This window comes from Anomaloglossus baeobatrachus, unplaced genomic scaffold (assembly GCF_048569485.1).
Source record: "Anomaloglossus baeobatrachus isolate aAnoBae1 unplaced genomic scaffold, aAnoBae1.hap1 Scaffold_627, whole genome shotgun sequence".
Classification (NCBI taxonomy): domain Eukaryota; kingdom Metazoa; phylum Chordata; class Amphibia; order Anura; family Aromobatidae; genus Anomaloglossus; species Anomaloglossus baeobatrachus.
In genome coordinates this window covers 50,036-71,327 of record NW_027444994.1, presented here as the reverse complement: position 1 = coordinate 71,327, position 21,292 = coordinate 50,036, and the positions used below count along the sequence as shown (strand labels likewise).

General features: G+C 44.7%; 1 protein-coding gene across 1 annotated transcript in view; it reads right to left on the bottom strand.

Moving 5' to 3' along the window:
- The window catches only part of LOC142285883 (uncharacterized), an 85,284-nt gene extending 65,775 nt beyond the window's left edge, over positions 1–19,509 (bottom strand). Inside the window, exon 1 of the mRNA XM_075333305.1 lies at positions 19,427–19,509. Within this exon, the coding sequence (XP_075189420.1) occupies positions 19,427–19,505 (79 nt within the window). The 5' untranslated portion in view covers positions 19,506–19,509. The remainder of the gene's footprint in view (positions 1–19,426) is intronic.
- Positions 19,510–21,292: the final 1,783 nt, after the last annotated feature.

Here is a 21,292-nt window from a genome sequence, read left to right as displayed (position 1 = left end):
AAATTATAGCCAGGACTATTATGAAATTGTTGCAGTGATCAAAATTTTTTTTGCCGATGTTGTATACTGACACAGTGGTTTAAAACTGTTTTGGAAAATAATAAGATTGATTTCATCCCCAAAAGAGCCCCAACAATAAGCAGTATGGGTTTCCCCCAGTCTGAAATTTCAGCAGATGTGCCATCAGAGACCTGGCTCAGTATTCATGGATTCTACAAATGTGGACACAACATATGCTTGTGTTGCACATTTGTGAATAAAAGATAAACAAGAGCACAAGGAGTACTGATGCAAATAGTATAAATTTATTAAGTACTTATATATAAATGACAAGTAAAAAGGTAATAGGACATATAATAGCATAGGTTCAGGGAATAAAATTCTGGGTCCCACTGACCACAATGAGGAACACAGTAGCAGGCAAGAACAAAGCTTAAGCTCACATCATACACTGATTCACTATGATGGTACAGGGTAACCAAGTTAAAGGGCTGAGGTACCAACGATACGAGTCGCAAAAGCAACATCCATAAGCTCAATCATTATATATATATATATATATATATATATATATATATATATATATATATATATATATAGCTAAATAGCAAGTAGTGCCCAAGTGGGCATATAAATGTGATATGAGGGAAAATCAAGTAATGGACAAATGCAAGGAGCATGAGAGGGGAGGAGAGTGACAGTGTAGTTTGAGCTCATATGGTATCTGTGGAAACAGGGCTACATATAAGATGGTGAAGTAGCAGAGTAAATAGAGCCCATGCCATGTATAGCTAGTCGCTTACCAGAAATAGTGGTGGTTCAGGGGAGCCAGGCCAGCCCAGAGGGGACCTCCGACGGCCGTTTCGCGGGAAATACCCGCTTCTTCCGGGAGGAGTAAGTGCGGTGTGCATAAGCGCACCACCCTGTTAAGGACGCCACCCGGTCACGTGATACAGATCACCTGACCGGATGCCAGAGAGGACCGGAAGATCCGCGCTGCCTCACAGCAAAATCCCAGGCGGAGCGCCCAGCGCGCATGCGCGGGATATGCCGGGAACACCCAGCAACATCCCGGGCAGCGCACCCAGCGCGCACGCACGGGAAATGCCGGAGAGAGCACGGAATCACCGCTCCCTAGCAACAGGAGGGACGCGAGGCGCAGACAGCCCAGGCAAGCAAGAGGCGCATTGTACCCAGTGCGTTCCGGACATCACACGCATCGCGCCCCCCCTGGTGGCAGAATAGGGAAGGCAACCAGATTGAGAAAGAATAGAGTTTACTTAGATTCCAAACGGACTACCACAGGTAGTATACATCATCAAGCAAAGTTGTCATGAGGCTCAGGGAGGGGACGCGTCACCACTGACGAGCCTCATGGTTGCTCCAAATGGAAAATAGTACCTGCGGGGGTCTTAGGATAATAAAGATAATAATCAATCCAGCTGTCTTACCCAAGTCCAAAAAGGATGGGTGTAAAAAAGAAAAAGGGAAGAGTATATAGAAATAAATAGATAATGAACAATTTATAGTGCCACCAGATAAGAGCAACATTACCCCATAACAAGGGAGTATACATCATGGGATATGTTCGAGAACAGAAAAATATGAAAAACATATATACATGTGCATCTATATATATTGAGACATGCAGTTATATAATGCATGTCAAAAAAGGGCTTAAAGTGTAGTTCACAAAGTTCATGAAAATCCCATGAGAAAAGGGGGGAAATGTTCCAATTGTACTTAATAAATGTATACTATTTGCATCAGTACTCCTTGTGCTCTTGTTTATCGTATATCCTTTGGAGTGTGCTGTCTCGGTGGCCACACTGGGAGGTTTCTTTCATGTCCTATCCGGTGTGACCCATATGAGACTTCTATTTAGGACCATGTGGCTAATTGTTTGGCATTTGTGAATAAATGCAAGAATCTTGCCTCCGGAGTTGATGGGAAAACGTATCCGATTGAGCAGTTTCTTAATTGCAGCTCCTCTGGTGTGGTCTACCTCATTACTTGCACGGATTGTTCTAAACAATATGTGGGTTGCACTGTAGGGGCGTAAAAAAAAAAAAGAGAATTAAAAAGACATCTCTCGGATGCCACAGGTGCACCCAAAGTGGGCAATTCTGAAGTTTCTCGTCACTTTATGGAGGTACATAGGGGAGAAAATAAATGCTTTAAGTTCAATGCTATTGAGAAAGTCCGAAGACCCACCAGAGGAGGAAACTATAGGAAATTGCTTTTGGGAAGAGAGTCTTATTGGATGTTTGCATTGGGCTCCAGACAGGCTGGAGGTTAAAATATCTGCAGGGACTTGATTTTGCAGTATAGGTGAATTTATTAATTTTGACATGTTGTTTGCCACCTCAACTCAGAGATAATGTATAGTGAATATTTTGTGTGAATGTACACGATTCCTTTTTTTTCCCGCTCTCTCATTCTCTTTCCTGGGCTTGTGCACATTGACACAGCGATCTCGCATACGTGACTTTATTTATTCCCATTGTTATATCCCTTATAAATTGTCTAGTTTATTCAAATATTAAGACTTATATTATAAGGTAGTTAAATGATGGTCTTTTTTTTTTTTAAATATAGATAGGATAGGAGAGTGTTTGGAAATCATATTATAAAGTCTCAAAAATATTCATTTGATAAGACATGTTGTATATAAGAAATATTCATGAAAGTACTGCGGCTCTTATGTGGCATGTGGTTTGATAGTGTGTGTACAAGGCTTTTTTGCAGATAATATGATAAACCTTTACAGCATGTACAGTGCCTTACGAAAGTAGAGGGAGAGAGGGGCACAGGGTAGCCAGTAGTGCCAGATAAGAGCCTTGGGCTATGTGCCCACGGAGAAAGTGTCCTGCGGATATATCCGCAGGAGCTCCCAGAAATCCGCAGCACAACTGTCTGTTTTCATGCTGCGGATGTGCTGCGGAATGTCCTGCGGATATGCTGCGGTCATTCTGCATTGAGGATACAGTACCATGGCTTGGGCACTGCATCCTCAATGCAGAACAAGTGCTGGAGTGATCGGTGAGTTCATACTTACCTCCATCACGCAGCACTACACTCTCCGGCTGTGTCTGTCTGCACATTGCAGGAGAAGGTGGGCGGGCCTGCCCTAGCTCTGGCTGTCACATGATCGGAGCTCGTGCAGGCCCCGCCAACCTCCTGCTTCCTGCTCCTGACTCCACCGCGCTCCACTACACTGGGACTCCGGTGTCTGCTATCAAGGCAGGTAAGTATTGAACCCTGCGGAAAAATCCGCAAGAATAATTGACATGCTGCAGATTTTTCTGCAGGGAAATCCGCATTATTTCCGCTGCGGAAAAAAACGCAGCATGGGCACAGCAGTTCCAAAATGCCATAGAAATGGCTGGGGACTCGCTGTACTGCGGATTTTTGAAAAATCTGCAGAGTTTCCGCAAAAAAAATTGCGGCAAATTCCGCAAATTTTCTGCAGCATGGGCACATAGCCTTGCACTTTCGGACACTTGTGGAGAATAAATCGACATTGTTCACACACCAGTTACAGTGCCTTGCGAAAGTATTTAGCCCCCTTGAATTATTCAACCTTTTCCCACATTTCAGGCTTCAAACAAAGATAAAAATTTACATTTTATGGTGAAGAATCAACAACAAGTGGGACACAATTGTGAAGATGGAGGAAATGTATTGCTTATTTTAAACTTTTGTAAAAAATAAAACTGAAAAGTGGGGCGTGCAATATTATTCATCCCCTTTACTTTCAGTGCAGCAAACTCACTCCAGAAGTTCATTGAGGATCTCTGAATGATCCAATGTTGTCCTAAATAACTGATGATGATAAATATAATCCCCTGTGTGTAATCAAGTCTCCGTATAAATGCCCCTGCTCTGTGATAGTCTCAGGGTTCTGTGTAAAGCGCAGAGAGCATCATGAAGACCAAGGAACACAACAGGCAGGTCCGTGATACTGTGGTGGAGAAGTTTAAAGCCGGATTTGGTTACAAAAAGATTTCCACAACTTTAAACATCCCAAGATGCACTGTGCAAGCGATCAAGACCCGGCCGTCCCCCAAAAATTTCATCTCAAACAAGTAGAAGACTGATCAGAGATGCAGCCAAGAGGCCCATGATCACTCTGGATGACCTGCAGAGATCTACAGCTGAGGTGGGAGAGTCTGTCCATAGGACAACAATCAGTCGTACACTGCACAAATCTGGCCTTTATGGAAGAGTGGCAAGAAGAAAGCCATTTCTCAAAGATATCCTTAAAAAGTGTCAATTAAAGTTTGCCACAAGCCACCTGGAGACACCAAACATGTGGAAGAAGGGGCTCTGGGTCAGATGAAACCAAAATCGAATATTTTGGGCACAATGTCAAACTATATGTTTGGCGTAAAAGCAACACAGCTCATCACCCTGAACACACCATGCCCACTGTAAAACATTGTGGAGGAAGCATCATGGTTTGGGCCTGCTTTTCTTCAGCAGGGACAGGAAAGATGGTTAAAGTTGATGGGAAGGTGGGAATATGCTGGACCTGGTCTTCTCCAGTCTCTGCTCAGTGCATAATTTAACTAACTCCCCTCTCCCACTCTCTGACCACAACCTTCTTTCATTCTTGGTCAAGAGCTGTCAACCAACTCAGGACACCCCCATTTACCTCCCATATAGGAATATACACGCCATTAACAACCAGGAATTTCTGAAGAAGTTGCAGTCATCACTGGCCCCAATATCCTCCCTCTCATGTCCTGACTCTGCTGTAAAACTTTATAATGACACCCTACAGAGCGCCCTAGATGAAGCTGCACCTGCTACATGCAGAGCAATTCGGCGCAGACGGCAGCAGCCCTGGCACACGTTGCAAACCCGCTTTCTCCAGCGGTGTTCCAGGTGCGCTGAACGTCTGTGGAGAAAATCCAATCTAGCCGAAGATTTCATCCATTATAAGTTTATCCTCAAAACATACAATGCTGCCCTTCACCTCTCCAAAGAAGCGTACTTTAACACCCTCATCACCTCTCTATCCAACAATCCTAAACGACTCTTTGATACTCTCCATTCCCTCCTAGGACCAAGAGTTCTGGCCCCAACCACCAACCTCAGTGCAGATGACCTGGTCAATTATTTTAAAGAAAAAAAATTGACCATATACGCCAGGAAATTTCCTCCCAGCCTCATAACACCACACATTGTCTGCCCTCCTACACTTCATCTAGCTCACTTTCACTCTTTGATCCAGTCACAGAAGAAGAAGTCACCAGGCTCCTCGCATCTTCTCGCCCTACTACCTGCACCAGTGACCCTATTCCCTCACATCTCCTTAAATCTGTCACCCCGGCTGTCACCACTCACCTAACTAAAATATTCAATCTCTCTTTCTCCTCTGGTGTCTTTCCCTCCTCCTTCAAACATGCCAGCATACACCCATTACTTAAAAAACCATCCCTGGACCAAAATTGTGCTGCTAACTACAGACCTGTCTCTAATCTCCCCTTCATTTCCAAACTCCTGGAACGTCTGGTCCACTCCCGTTTAATCCGCTGTCAGATAATTCTCTCCTAGATCCTCTACAATCCGGTTTCCGCTCCTTACATTCTACTGAAACTGCTCTTACTAAAGTCTCTAATGATTTACTAACCGCTAAATCTAATGGTCACTACTCCCTGCTGATCCTCCTGGATCTCTCTGCTGCATTCTACACTGTTGATCACCAGCTCCTACTCACTATGCTCCGCTCTATCGGGCTCAAGGACACCGTTCTTTCCTGGTTCTCCTCTTACCTCTCTGACCGCTCATTCTCTGTATCCTTTGCCGGCTCCTCTTCCTCTCCTCTTCCCCTTACGGTCGGGGTTCCTCAGGGTTCAGTCCTAGGCCCCCTCCTGTTCTCTCTATACACAGCCCCTATTGGACAAATAATCAGCAGATTTGGTTTCCAGTACCATCTCTATGCTGATGACACCCAACTGTATACATCTTCTCCTGACATCACCCCTGCACTATTACAAAATACTACCGATTGTCTGTCCGCTGTCTCCAACATGATGTCCTCCCTCTAAAACTGAACCTGTCAAAAACTGAACTTCTTCTGTTTCCTCCCTCTCCTAACCTTCCGAAACCCAATATTACCATTGCTTTGTGTGGCTCTACCATTACACCCCAGCAGCACGCCCGCTGTCTTGGGGTTATATTTGACTCCGATCTTTCCTTCACTCCCCACATTCGTTCACTTGCTCGTTCTTGTCACTTCCACCTCAAAAACATTTCAAGAATTCGACCTTTTCTTACCGTTGACTCTGCAAAAACTCTTACTGTCGCTCTCATTCATTCTTGCCTGGATTATTGTAATTCTTTACTAATTGGTCTCCCTGTTACTAAACTCTCCCCTCCCCAATCCATTCTGAATGCCACAGCCAGGATCATTTTCCTGTACAACCGCTTCACTGATGCCTCTGCTCTTTGCCAGTCATTGCACTGGTTGCCTATCCGCTACAGAATCCAATATAAACTTATCACTCACACTTACAAAGCTCTCCACAGTTCTGCACCACCCTACATCTCCTCCCTGATCTCTGTCTATCACCCCACCCGTGCCCTCCGCTCTGCTAATGACTTAAGACTGACATCCTCAACAATTCGAACCTCCCACTCCCGTCTTCAAGACTTCTCACGAGCTGCGCCTATGCTCTGGAACACACTACCAAGAGAAATCCGATTAATTCCCAACATCCACACCTTTAAGCGGGCCCTAAAACGCATTTCTTTAGACTAGCCTATCACCTCACTGCCCTGATCTAATCTAGTCCCTTTCTGACCTTCAAAAAAATGTACTTTCAGTTCTCGTCCCCTGTACCTGCATAAATTCTCACCGACGGGTTCATGCAGCTGCTTTTGAATACCCTATTAAAATCGATGGCTGGACCATATATGACAAGCTTTTCTCCCCCCCAGTCACCTTTTGTGCCTCCCCTATTTCCTCATAGACTGTAGCTTACGAGCAGGGCCCTCACTCCTCCTGGTATCTTAATTTTGTTATTTTGTATTGTCTGTACATGTCCCCTCTTAATTGTAAAGCGCTGCGAAATATGTTGGCGCTATAGAAATAAAACTTATTATTATTATGGGAAGATGAATGGAGCCAAACACAGGACCATTCTTAAAGAAAACCTGTTGGAGTCTGCAAAAGACCTAAACAAGCATTGTTGACCTTAGGGAGATCAACATATCCACTGCGGAGACACCATCACGTGTTTCTCAACGCAGTGATTCTAGAGCAAAGCCCCCTGGGAAGTATGCAAATGAGAAAGCCGCGGAGACACCATCACGTGTTTCTCAACGCTGCCAGGAAACTAGCCAGGTCTTTCACCGGGAAGGAACAACCACGGGAAGGGCAGTCTCCAGTCAAGGAGACCACCTATACCAAACAAGGTATCCATCCACAGACAGCCGTTTCAGGGTATTTGCCCCTCATCAGTGTGGAGTAGGAATCTGGCTAGTGGGGGCAATGCCTAGTAAAAGACTACTTAAGCAGGCATTGTTGACCTTAGGGAGATCAACATATCCACTGCGGAGACACCATCACGTGTTTCTCAACGCAGTGATTCTAGAGCAAAGAAACGGCTGTCTGTGGATGGATACCATGTTTGGCATAGGTGGTCTCCTTGACTGGAGACTGCCCTTCCCGTGGTTTTTCCTTCCCGGTGAAAGACCTGGCTGGTTTCCTGCCAGCGTTGAGAAACATGTGATGGTGTCTCCGCAGGCCTTCTTGCTTTGAATATTTCCCAGGGGGCATTGCTCTAGAATCACTGCGTTGAGAAACACGTGATGGTGTCTCCGCAGTGGTGGATGTTGATCTCCCTAAGGTCAACCATCCTTGCTCACATAGTCTTTTAGTAGGCAATGTCCCACTAGCCAGATTCCTACTCCACACTGATGAGGGGCAAATACCCCGAAACGGCTGTCTGTGGATGGATACCATGTTTGGTATAGGTGGTCTCCTTGACTGGAGACTGCCCTTCCCGTGGTTGTTCCTTCCCGGTGAAAGACCTGGCTAGTTTCCTGGCAGCGTTGAGAAACACGTGATGGTGTCTCCGCGGCTTTCTCATTTGCAAAAGACCTAAGACTGGGACGGAGATTTGTCTTTCAACAAGACAATGATCACAAACAAAGCAAAACCTACAATGGAATGGTTCACAAATAAACGTATCCAGGTGTTAGAATGGCCAAGTCACAGTCCAGACCTGAACCCAATCGAGAATCTGTGGAAAGAGCTGAAAACTGCTGTTCACAAACGCCTCCATCCAACCTCACTCAGGTCCAGCTGTTTACAAAGGAAGAATGGGCGAGAATTTCAGTCTCTCCATGTGCAAAACTGATAGAAACATACCCCAAGCGACTGCAGCTGTAATCGCAGCAAAAGGTGGCACTACAAAGTATTCACTTACAGGGGATGAATAATATTGCACGCCCCAATTTTCAGTTTATTATTTTTTATAAAAGTTTAAAATAAGCAATATCATTGACCTTCACAATTGTGTCCCACTTGTTGATTCTTCACCATTAATTGAAATGTGGGAAAAGGTTAAAAAATTCAAGGAGGCCAAATACTTTCACAATGCACTGTATATGATACTGTATAATCATGTATAGTCTATTTTTATATAGCTCACCGACAAAGTTTTTCTTTTTTCTTTAATAGTTTGTAAAAACTAAAACCACTATGAATCAAACTTATAGTGATAATTATGCTACATAATATGTTGCATATAAGAAATATCCTATGAGAGAATTGTGATTTTGATGCACTATATACGAGGGGCGATCCAAAAGTAATGATAATCGGTTATTTCTATTGCACACAGAAATTAAAATAAAATATGTTTTCTTCTCTCTTAGGTACCCACTAGTCCAGGAAAAAAAAAAAAAAAATCACTTAAATAGGCCACGATTCCCGGGAGCTACATTCATTTGAATATGAACTGCCGAGGAGTGAACATCAAAACGGAAAAAAACGAGCTCAGAGCGGTCATCAAATACCTCTGCTTGAAAAAAATGACTACCAAAGACATACACAGCGACTTGGTGCAAACATTGGGGGACTCTTCTCCTCCATATTCCACAGTTGCACGCTGGGCCAAGGAAATTAAGCTGGGAAGAACATCGACGGAAGATGAACATCGTGAAGGACGCCCATCCACGTCCCTAAATGAAGAAAACGTGAAAAAAGTTGAAGAAGTTGTATTGGCAGATGGAAGAGTGACTATCAGGCATGTAGCTGAGGTCACAGGGATCTCATATGGCAGTATTCAAAGAATCCTTGCAAAAGAATTGCATATGAGAAAGGTCTCCGCGCGTTGGGTGCCAAAAATGTTAACCGACGAGCAAAAGAAGAAACGACTTGACATTTCAATAACAAATCTCGAAAAGTTCCAAGCAGACAAGGAGAATTTTTTGTCACGTTTTTTGACCATGGACGAGACCTGGATCCACCACTTTGATCCCAAAACTAAACAATCGATGACATTGAAACGAGCCAACGAACCGACACCGAAGAAATTCAAAGTGTCAAGTTCAGCAGGGAAGGTTATGGCGTCCGTTTTTTGGGACGCTGAAGGAATTATTATGGTGGACTATTTGGAGAAGGGAGCCACTATTACAGGCTCCTACTACGCAGAACAAATAAGAAGATTGCGGGAGGCTATCAAGGAGAAAAGGTGCAGCAAACTGCGGGCTGGAGTGCTGTTTCACCAAGATAACGCGCCGGCTCACAAAGCTGCAGTTGCCATGGCAATCATTCAAGAAGCGGGCTTTGAACTGGTGGAACACCCCCCCCTATTCGCCAGATCTAGCCCCCAGTGACTTCTTTCTCTTTCCTCGCCTCAAGGAACACCTCCGGGGCAAGACCTTTGACGACAATAGCGACGTGATAACCGCTGTTGGGGATTTTTTTGAGGGTCAAGATCAAGAATTTTTTTCGAAGGGAATTCTAAGTTTAGAAAAGAGATGGACTAAATGTATAGACTTGTTAGGAGACTATGTAGAAAAATATTTTTTTTTTTAATACATTCATTGTGTTTATTATTATCATTACTTTTGGATCGCCCCTCGTAGATCGGTGAATACTGTATATGGAGTTTTTCCCATAATGGAATAATAGATCCTTAAAATATACACATGGTACAACCACAAAGAGCTTGGATATGGATAATCTACGGATGATGTTCTCCCAATAGAGTCTCTGGTATCTGTATTTATTTCTATTGAATCAAGCCTATAGCAAAAATAAAGTCCTACTAACATCTACTTAAGACATATGGTATATAGGAAATATTCATGAGGGCATTGCGGTTTCTATAAATTTATATATTGACAGTAGGTTTATGAAGTTTTATCTTGTTTAGGATGAAAAAATAAATCTGTGTAACATATACGTAATATAAGTTTGTATAGTTGGTATTTATACGGTTTACTGATGATGCTCTTCTGACAGTGTCTCTAGTTTTTATACATCCCTATAATGAACCAGATTGTGGAATTTAATGAAGGCAAGAAAGAGTTAACAGGACCTGCACCCGTGGACATGTCACATGTGGTGTTGATTATGATGTGAATGAAATGGTCTTTTTAAACTCGGCATTTATATTAGTCAGTTACATGACTAAAGGCCCCGTCACACGCAGCGATATCGCTAGCGAGCGTCCCCCCCCGTCGCTTGTGTGTCACGGGCAAATCGCTGCCCGTGACGCACAATATCGTTAGGAGCCGTCACACGGACTTACCTGCCTTGTGACATCGCTGTGGCCGGCGATCCACCTCCTCTCTAAGGGGGCGGTTCATGCAGCGTCACAAAGCGGCCGCCAAATAGAAGCGGAGGTGCGGAGATGAGCGGCCGTAACATCCCGCCTACCTCCTTCCTTCCGCATAGCCGGCTGCTGCCGCAGGTAAGCTGAAGTTCGTCGTTCCCGAGGTGTCACACATAGCGGTGTGCGCTGCCTCGGGAACGACGAACAACCTGCGTCCTCAACAATCAACGATTTTTTGAAAATGAACGACGTGTCAACGATGGACGATTTGGTGAGTATTTTCCCATTGTTAACGGTCGCTCGTTGGTGTCACACGCAACGACGTCGCTAAAGATTCCGGATGTGCGTCACGGAATCCGTGACCCTGGCGATATATTGTTAAATACGTCGTTGTGTGTAACGGTGCCTTAAGACCGTGTAATATGGTCGAAACGCGTCGCTAGTCCATTTTTCTCCCCTGTCTAGGGGCTGTCTGTGCCCAGCTTATACAATGTTCTGCACATGGAATAAACCACATGGAAATTTTCATTGAAGACTGCCTTCCTTTCTACGTTGGATTTTTTTTCCACATGTTTGCAGCTGCCCGGCCGATTGTCCGTGCTGTGGAGAGGAGGCTAGTAGTGGGAGTGGGTGAGCTGAATTCCTTTGTTAGGCACTGTGCGCACGCTGCGGATTTGCTGCAGAAAATGTGTAACATTGCTGCAGTCATTTCCCAACAAAATCTATGGGTTTTGAAAAATGCTGTGCGCACACTGCGTTTTTTTTTTTTTATACCCACGGATTTTCCGCGCGGAATTAATGAGCATGTCACTTCTTTTCCGCAGGTACCTGCTGTTTTTGCCATAGATAATGGTAAAAATCCGCAGGGAGCAGCCCGAGGAAAAAACGCGCCAAATCCGCATCAAATCCACACCAAATCCGCACCTAACCACGGTAATACTGCATGCGGATTTCGTTGCGGTTTTGGTGCGTTTTTTTTTACCGCGGGTGCTGGATTCTTTAAGAGGGTCTGTTTTTTCCTTAAGAAAAAAAAGTCACTTTCTAGTGCGCACATGGAGTTATTCATTAACCTCTTCACCCCCAGCCACTAAAACACCCTAATGACCGGGCCTTTTTTTGCAATTCTGACCAGTGTCACTTTGACAGGTTATATCTCTGGAACGCTTCAACGGATCCTGGCGATTCTGACATTGTTTTTTCGTGACATATTGTACTTCATGTCAGTTGTAAATTTAGGCCGATACTTTTTGCGTTTATTTGTGAAAATTTAGGAAATTGTGCGAAAATTTTGAAAATTTCGCAATTTTCAAACTTTGAAAATTTATGCCCATAAATCTGAGAGATATGTCACACAAAATTAGTTACGAAATAACATTTCCCACTTGTCTACTTTACATCAGCGCAATTTTCGAAAGAAATTTTTTTTTCGTTAGGAAGTTAGAAGGGGTCAAAGTTCATCAGCAATTTCTCATTTTTCCAACAAAATTTAGAAAATAATTTTTTTTAAGGACCACATCACATTTGAAGTGACTGAGAGGCCTAGGTGACAGAAAATACCCAAAAGTTACCCCATTCTAAAAACTGCACCCCTCACTCTGCTCAAAACCACATCCAAGAAGTTTATTAACCCTTTAGGTGCTTCACAGGAACCAAAGCAATGTGGAAGGAAAAAATGAAAATTTTACTTTTTAAACACAAAAATGTTACTTTAGCCATAAAATGTTCATTTTCAGAAGGGAGAAAAGAGAAAGTGCACAATACAATTTATTGTGCATTTTCTCCCGAGTACGCCGATACCCCATATGGGGTAAATATCAATTGTTTGGGTGCACGGCAGAGGTCGAAAGGCAAGGAGCGCCATTTAAATTTTTGAACGCAAAATTAGCTGCACTCATTAGCAGACGCCATGTCAGGTTTGAAGACCCCCTGAGGTGCCTAAACAATAGAGCTCCCCCACAAGTGACCCCATTTTGGAAACTAGAGCCCTCAAATAATTTTTCTAGATGTTTGGTGAGCACTTTGAACACCTGGGGGCTTCACAGAAGTTTATAAAGTTGAGCTGTGAAAAGATTTTTTTTTTTTAACCACAAAACTGTTGCTTCAACTAAGTAGCTTTTTTTTCACAAGGGTATCGGGAAAAAAATACACCATGAAATTTATAGTGCATTTTTTCCTGAGTACGACGATACCTCATATGTGGTGGAAAGTAATTGTTTGCGCGCATGGCGGGGCTCAGGAGAGAAGGAGCACCATTTGACAGCAAAATTTGTTTGAATCATTAGCGGATACCATGTCACGTTTGGAGACCCCCTGAAGTGCCTAAACAGTGGAGCTCCCCCACATGTGACCCCATTTTGGAAACTAGACCCCTCAAGGAGTTTATCTAGATGTTTAGTGAGCCCCAAGGGGCTCCACAGAAGTTGATAATGTTGAGCCATGAATACAATTTTCTTTTGTTTTACCACAGAACTGTTACTTTAACCAGGTAGCTTTTTTTTTCACAAGGGTATCAGGAAAAAAATGCACCATAAAACGTATTGTGCAATTTCTCCTGAGTACGCAGATACCTCACATGTGGTGGAAAGTAATTGTTGGGCGCATGGCGTGGCTCAGAAGAGAAGGGCACCATTTGACAGCAAAATTGGTTGGAATCATTAGTGGACGCCATGACACGTTTGGAGACCCCCTATGGTTTCTAAACAGTGGAGCTCCCCCACAAATTACCCCATTTTGGAACTAGACCCCTCAAGGAATTTATCTAGATGTTTAGTGAGCCCCTTGTACCCCCAGGGGCTCCACTGAAAGTTGATAACGTTGAACCGTGAAAATTATTTTTATTTTTTTTTTAAATTTTTGCAGCAACAAGGTAGCTTTTTTTTTTTTCCCTTTTACAACGGTATCAGGAAAAAATGCACCATAAAACGTATTGTGCAATTTTTCCCCGAGTACGCAGATACCTCATATGTGGTGGAAATCAATTGTTTGGGCGCATGGCAGGGCTCAGAAGACAAGGAACGCCATTTGACTTTTCAAACGCACAGACGCAGTGCACTGATCGGTCGCTGCAGGAGGCACGGTCGGATATAATACAAAAAGCATTGGGGATACGGAAAAAAAAAAGTCACGCCAAAAATTGAGCAGGGATGCTGATCCGCGCTCAGCGGGATGAACGGACAGATGAGATACCTTTTTCCCGTATCCCCGACGCTTTTTGTATCGCATCAGTCCGTGCGTCCCGCCGAGCGCTGATCAGGGATGCACATAACGGATCGGCGAGCGCTGATCAGGGATGCACATAACGGATCGGCATCCCTGCTCAATTTTTGGCGTGACTTTTTTTTCCGTATCCCCGACGCTTTTTGTCACGCCAAAAATTGAGCAGGGATGCCGATCAGTTATGTGCATCCCTGATCAGCGCTCGGCGGGACGCACGGACTGATGCGATACAAAAATCGTCGGGGATACGGGAAAAAAAAAGTCCCGCCGAAAACTGACCACGGATGCAGATACGTTATCTGCATCCCTGATCAGCGCTCTGCGGGACGCACGGACGCATGAGGTGTAAAAATGGACAGGGGATAGAGGAAAAAAAAGAAAAAAAAAAAAGTTATACTCACAGTACCCAGAGGATTAGCAGGAGGAACAGCTTTACAGGAGCAGCAGGCAGGAAGTTGGACAGCTCAGCAGAAGACCCAGGAGGAAGGACCCAGCGATGGAGGCATATGTGATCGGGCCAGTGAAGACCTCGGAGGACCCTGTGAAGACAGGTAAGGGGACGTCGGGGGGACAGCAGAGGGGGAGAGCAGAGAGGGAGAGCAGAGGAGGAGGGAGATACCGGGGGAGCTGCAGAATAGAGATCACGGGGGAGGCCGGCAGATTGGGATGTCGGGGGGGGGGGGGCAGATCGCAGGGGGGCATGGGCAGGGGCCATTACGGGAGCGCGTAGGGGCTGCAAGGTGAGCACAATACTCACCGCTCCTGCTCCATGGGACAGCAGCGGCAGCAGCAGCGGTGGCGTGGTACCACTAGTACCAGCCAGTGCAGCACTCTGCAGACATGTTTGAGGAGGGCTCCCCAGACCAGCACAGGCCTGGGGAGGACGGCCACCAGAAAATCAAACCGCCCCACTGCACACTGATTGGAGCAATCGTGCTATGACGCGCAATCGCTCCAATCAGTGCTGCAGGGGCTGGGGGCGGCATGTTTGAGATCTACCTATGATCTGCTGTACCTGCTACGGCATCTCATAGCCAGATCTCACAGTATCGCACTATTTCCGGCATTATTTTTACCGAAATCAGTGCGAAAGATGTGGTTGGCGGTTCAGATTTGAACAGCCAATCACATCGATCGTCGATGGGGGGTGGCGATGCCACCCCCCCTAGGGTGAAGCAAAGGTCCCCTGCTGTAAGAAACAGCAGGGGACATCATTTGAAAGCCGTTGCTATGGCCACGCCAATCAAATGAACTTTAGGCAGTAAAATTACGTCCCTGGTCGTTAAGTCACGTTAAAATAGGTCGTAATTTTACTGCCCGCGGTCGTGAAGGGGTTAAAAGGCCTATGTGACAGAAAATACTCAAAATGACGTTTTAAAAACTGCACCCTTCGAAGTGCTCAAAACGACATTCATAAAACATCTACAAAAGCATATCCAGTGGCACTCAATAATATAAGGATACTTTGGCACTGCATTACTGCTATAGAAATATTAGAAAAAAGGGATTAATACACAGGTAATGAGAAAAATGAGTAAAACGACATAGGCATTGCATTACTGCTTTAGAGATATTTGGAAAGTGAGAGTCTTAGCTTATGTATTGGCCAATCCATGTGAGCCCGATAACCGTGACAAGCACCTGACCAAGCACTCTGCCCTATAGCCAGGGTGTGTCCACCATCTTATTTTGCCAGGAACCTATCTGCCCAGACATGCAGATTTTTAATCACACATAGAAGCATTTAAGGTTAGGTTTCCAATATAGCACACCTGAAGAAAAAGACATGATTCGCACGTCCTAAAGTCATACTTTGATCTAAAGCCGGTAAGCAAAAATGTAACACTGGAACATGAGGTTCTTACTTTAACATTGTGATCAGACAGTATGAAGCCTCCTGCCACGTCACGGCGAACCTCTGAGTGGGTCCCTATTCTATGCCTCAAAAGTGCAGCGCCGTCCACCGCTACACCAACAATGCACCAGCAGGGCAGGAGACCTGGTGCCTCACAACACCCATGCTGCAAGGCAGAGTCCCCATGACTCCAGGCCACACCGCCCCACCGACTCAAAACCACCACAACAATGGCCGCCACACAACACCAGCACTCTGTGAAAGGAGCTGTACACTCACCTTCCAAAAGCTCCCAGTATGTGAACAGATCAGAATGTAAAACCAAGAACCTCATGTTCAGGTATGTAATTTTTGCCTAGTGGCTTTAGATCAAGATATGATTTTGGGATGTTCGAATGCAATTCATGTTTTTTTCTCTCAAGTGTGCGGTTAGGTTCCCAATATAATGAGATCACCTTGTCGAGGTTATCGGGCTCACATGGATTGGCCAATACATAAGCTAAGAAACTCTCTTTGCAAATATCTCTGAAGCAGAAAATGCGTTTCTTTTTACTCATTTTTCACATTAGCAGTGTATTTAACCCTTTTTTGTAATATTCCTACAGCAGTAATGCAATGCCAAAGTACACTTTAGATGCGTCAGAGGAATTAAAGCAATGTGGAAGGAAAAAAATAAAGAGTTTAATGTTTCCCACAAAAGTGGCTTTAACCACAAATTTTAATTTTCCCAAGGGTAAGATGAGAAAATGGACCATATAATTATGTTGTGCAATTTCTCGAGTATACGCCAATACCCCATATGTGGTGGAAAACTACTGCTTGGGTCCACGGCATAGCTCGGAAGGGAAGGAGCAACATTTGACTTTTGGAGAACAAAATTGGGTGAAATAGATAGCGGATGTCATGTCACGTTTGTAAAGCCCTTGATGTGCTTTAACACTGGAAACCCCCCCACAAATTATCTCATTTTGGAAACTACACCACTGAAGGAATGTATCTAGGTGTGGAGATCATAGGAGTACCCTTATATAGGGCAAGGGGTCTTTAGCAGACCCCAGCTATTATGGCGACCCATATGCACCCAATGATAAATGTTGCTGGGGGCGTTGGATATGTGGAGTGTTGTACCCCATAGGCTGCGAGCTGCAAATGCTGCTGTCAAAGATTGAAAGTTAACAGCAGTGGGTGAAGCTTACCTCCACTGAATAACTGAATAGACATCATCTGCTGGCAATAATGGAGACTCTGCTTCCGAGCCCACAAGAAGTAATAATACGTTACATAACGAGAAGGGGTTAAAGAAAACCTGGCAGCTACAAAAACACTATTTACCTGCAGATATAGTGGTAATTGAGTACCCAGCATTTAACCCCTTCAGCCCCCAGGCACTTTCCGTTTTTGCGTTTTTTGCTCCCCTTCTTCCGAGAGGCGTAACTTTTTTATTTTTCCGTCAATCTTGCCATATGAGGGCTTGTTTTTTGCGGGACGAGTTGTACTTTTAAATGAAACTATAAGTTTCACCATATAGTGTACTGGAAAACAGCAAAAAAATTCCAAGTGTGGAAAAACTGCAAAAAAAAGTGTGATGGCACAATAGTTTTTGGGATGTTTTATTCACGGTGTTCACTATATGGTAAAACTGATGTGTGGCTGTGATGCCTCAGGTCGGTGCGAGTTTGTAGACACCAAACATGTATAGGTTTACTTGTATCTAAGGGGTTAAAAAAAATTCACAAGCCTGTCCAATAAAAGTGGCGTACGTTTTGCGCCATTTTCCGAAACCCGTAGAGTTCTCATTTTTTGGGATCTATGGCTGAATGACGGCTTATTTTTTGCGTCTCGAGCTGACGTTTATAATGTTACCATTTTTGCGCAGATGCTACGTTTTGCGTAAAACTTGCGGTGACCAAAAAACGTAATTTTGGCGTTTGGAATTTTTTTGCCACTACGCCGTTTACCAATCAGATTAATTGATTTTATATTTTGATAGATCGGGCATTTCTGAACGCGGCGATACCAAATATGTGTATATTTATTTTTTTAACCCTTTAATTTTCAATGGGGGGAAAGGGGGATGATTTGAACTTTTAGGTTTTTTTTGTTTTTTTTATTTTTTAAAACTTTTTTTTATTTTACTAGTGCCCCTAGGGGGTTATAGCGATCAGCAATCCGGTCGCTCTTATCTATCTGCTGATCATAGCTATACAGCTGTAAACAGCAGATAGTCACTTCCTGTTTCACCCTGCTCCGGGCCAGGTGAAAACGAAAGTGAAACATCATAGCTGCAGGCGTCATCACATGACCCTGAGCTACGATGGCAACCACCGGAAGTCAAGTGATCACTCACGTGACTTCCGGTTGGGGCGGCGGTACATGAAAATCTTCACCGAGCGTATATACATCTCGCTGCCAGACTTTGACAGCGAGATGTAAGGGGTTAATGTTACGGGTGGAATGCAATTCCACTCGTAACATGCAGGAACACATATGATATGTGTGCCGATCGGCGCCGCCTGCCCGCGGCGGGACACTTTTCCACTGCTTTCCAGTCCTGCAGGAGTTAATGCTGTGGAGTTGTGTGTGGATCCTTGAGACTCAGGGGGCTAATTTCTATTCATCTGTCGTCTCCCTATTTAAGGTTTGAGTCTGTTAGTTGCTGCAGATGATAGCTTCAGCTTATGCTCCTGTGATTCCGGTCTTTGTGGTGATCCTATTCTTGGTGACCAGTATACTGCTGTTTGAGTGGTGTACAAGTTTCCCCATTATACATTTACTTCCTTCCTTATTCCCTCCCATACACATGTTGTCTCTCTCCTTTGTGTGCAGTGTGTATGAGCTTTGTTTTTTTTCCTGTGTCTGTGGTATTTGTGGAGTTTGCATCTCCACTCCTGATGAGAGGGGAGAGAGCTTGTTAGATCAGGGTTTGGACTGGAGTTTGGGTTAAGCTAGCGGTCCAGACCTGGATACCATAAAGCCTACCTCTGGGATAAGGGACAGCACAAGGTCCCTAGTCTGAGGGCCAGATTTAGGGTCCCTGCTCCAGCTACCCTGCCTCTGTGATACCCTGGGTTTAGGACTAACTACTCAGCTAAGTAACTGATCACTCAGAACAACGAACCCCTGAAGAAACCAAGCACCTCCCAGTTTCAGATTGAATTGAGCTGTCGCTCAACAAACGAACAGCTTGGCACGACCCGGATTCCATAGGGAGGCAAAATTGTTACTCACAGCGTACAAGACAGCAGAGAGATTGTGACACAGTAACTACATGGAGATAATGCATTTACATTCTCCCAGCAGCGGCTCACTTCCAGTCAACAGCACAGTGCGAGAGGCTGTAACAGTCACCACTCACTACATAGTGAGTGCACAGTAATCAACCCTCTTGTTCCTTGGCTGACAGCCTGTGAGCGGTAAGTGTTACTGTTTCCCGCAGTGCATCGGTGACTGTATACGAGCGGCAGCAGGGAGAATGTAACTTCATTTTCTCCTTGCAGCTGGGAATGTGACTGTTCTCCTTGTTATTTAATGGTGACTCTTCACTGAGGAGGGTTACCTGTGGAAAGGTCTCTACTCCCTTCATCACCCCGCACATCCATTTCTCCTTTTTCCATCGTGTCTGCAGCGTTCTGCATATTTTCTCCCTGAATTTCAAAGCTGTAAAATAAATATTGTAAAAGTCACGGACAGAAGGAAAAGTCATGTGGAAGGTTCTAGATGGACGCTTCTGCTACCAGAGCCATGTGGCCCCTGAGACCAATCCATGCATGGCCTCTACGCCTCCTATATCCCCCGTGCTGCCCCAGAGTCAGTTCAGCAGGGATAGAAGCAGACGTGGCAGGGTCCACTTAGTGTGGTACATTATGACATTGGGATTTCCTTGTTTTGTCTTCACAATTTGGACGCCCTAATGCTTATTTTTCCGTCATTTGAGAATTGTTTTAGTCAACAATGTTGTATTTTTGAAAGTCTTTTTGAGGAAAATTAGTTTTATTCAATTGTTTTTCTTTAAGGGGACAAACAGAGGCGCACATAGAAATCATGGGACCCCATAGCGGAAGTCCTAATTGGTACCCCTCCCCCAAAAAATAAAAATGTAAATAATATTCAACTGGGTCATATAAGAACCTCTCACAACTTTACAGCCCTTACAAAGTAACTTTCCTCCTAATGAAGCCAAAAGATTCCCCTTTCATTGCCCCATAATGTATAATACAAGCAGTGTATGATACCTCCACAGTCACTTACTGCACACCAGGGCTGAGGAGTCGGTAACAAAAACGGGAAGTTTCCCTCCGCTCTCTAAACAGACACATCTGCAGGTTTTTCCCTCCGCTCTCTATACAGACACATCTGCAGGTTTTTCCCTCCCCTCTCTATACAGACACATCTGCAGTTTTTTTCCCTCCGCTCTCTATACAGACACATCTGCAGTTTTTTTCCCTCCGCTCTCTAAACAGACACATCTGCAGGTTTTTCCCTCCGCTCTCTATACAGACACATCTGCAGGTTTTTCCCTCCCCTCTCTATACAGACACATCTGCAGTTTTTTTTTCCCTCCGCTCTCTATACAGACACATCTGCAGGTTTTTCTCACTATCAAACATCAAATCAGAATAAAGTGAAGAAATAAATCCGGCACTCAAAATATCCAAAATATTTTCAAAACGTTTTTTATTTGTTAAATCCAGTGAATAAAGACCACAATGTGCGTCAATCAGTGACGTTTCGGTTCTTCCTTGGACCTTTATCAAACTCACACTATAAAGATACATAAGAAAAATACAAAGTGAATATTCTCTGAAAGGTGCATGAATATTAGAGCAAACATCATACATATTACTTGTGGAAACATAGAAAAAATTTATCTATAGCAGAAAATGGGCACAATTGGAACATGGCCACGCCCCCAGCGGCTGCAATATCCCATAATATTCACTTTATATTTTTCTTATGTATCTTTATAGTGTGAGTTTGATAAAGGTCCAAGGAAGGACCGAAACGTCACTGATTGACACACATTGTGGTCTTTATTCACTGGATTTATAAACCCCAGATGTGCCCCCATCCATCCTTCAAGCAACCTCCCCCCCTTCGAGCTCCCCCTCAACGTGCAGTCTCCCCCCCCCTGAATGTGCAGTCTCCCCCCCTCAACGTGCAGTCTCCCCCCCCCTGCTAGCCCCCCCTCAACGTGCAGTCTCCCCCCCCCTGCTAGCCCCCCCTCAACGTGCAGTCTCCCCCCCCCTGCTAGCCCCCCCTCAACGTGCAGTCTCCCCCCCCTGCTAGCCCCCCCTCAACGTGCAGTCTCCCCCCCCTGCTAGCCCCCCCTCAACGTGCAGTCTCCCCCCCCTGCTAGCCCCCCCTCAACGTGCAGTCTCCCCCCCCCTGCTAGCCCCCCCTCAACGTGCAGTCTCCCCCCCCT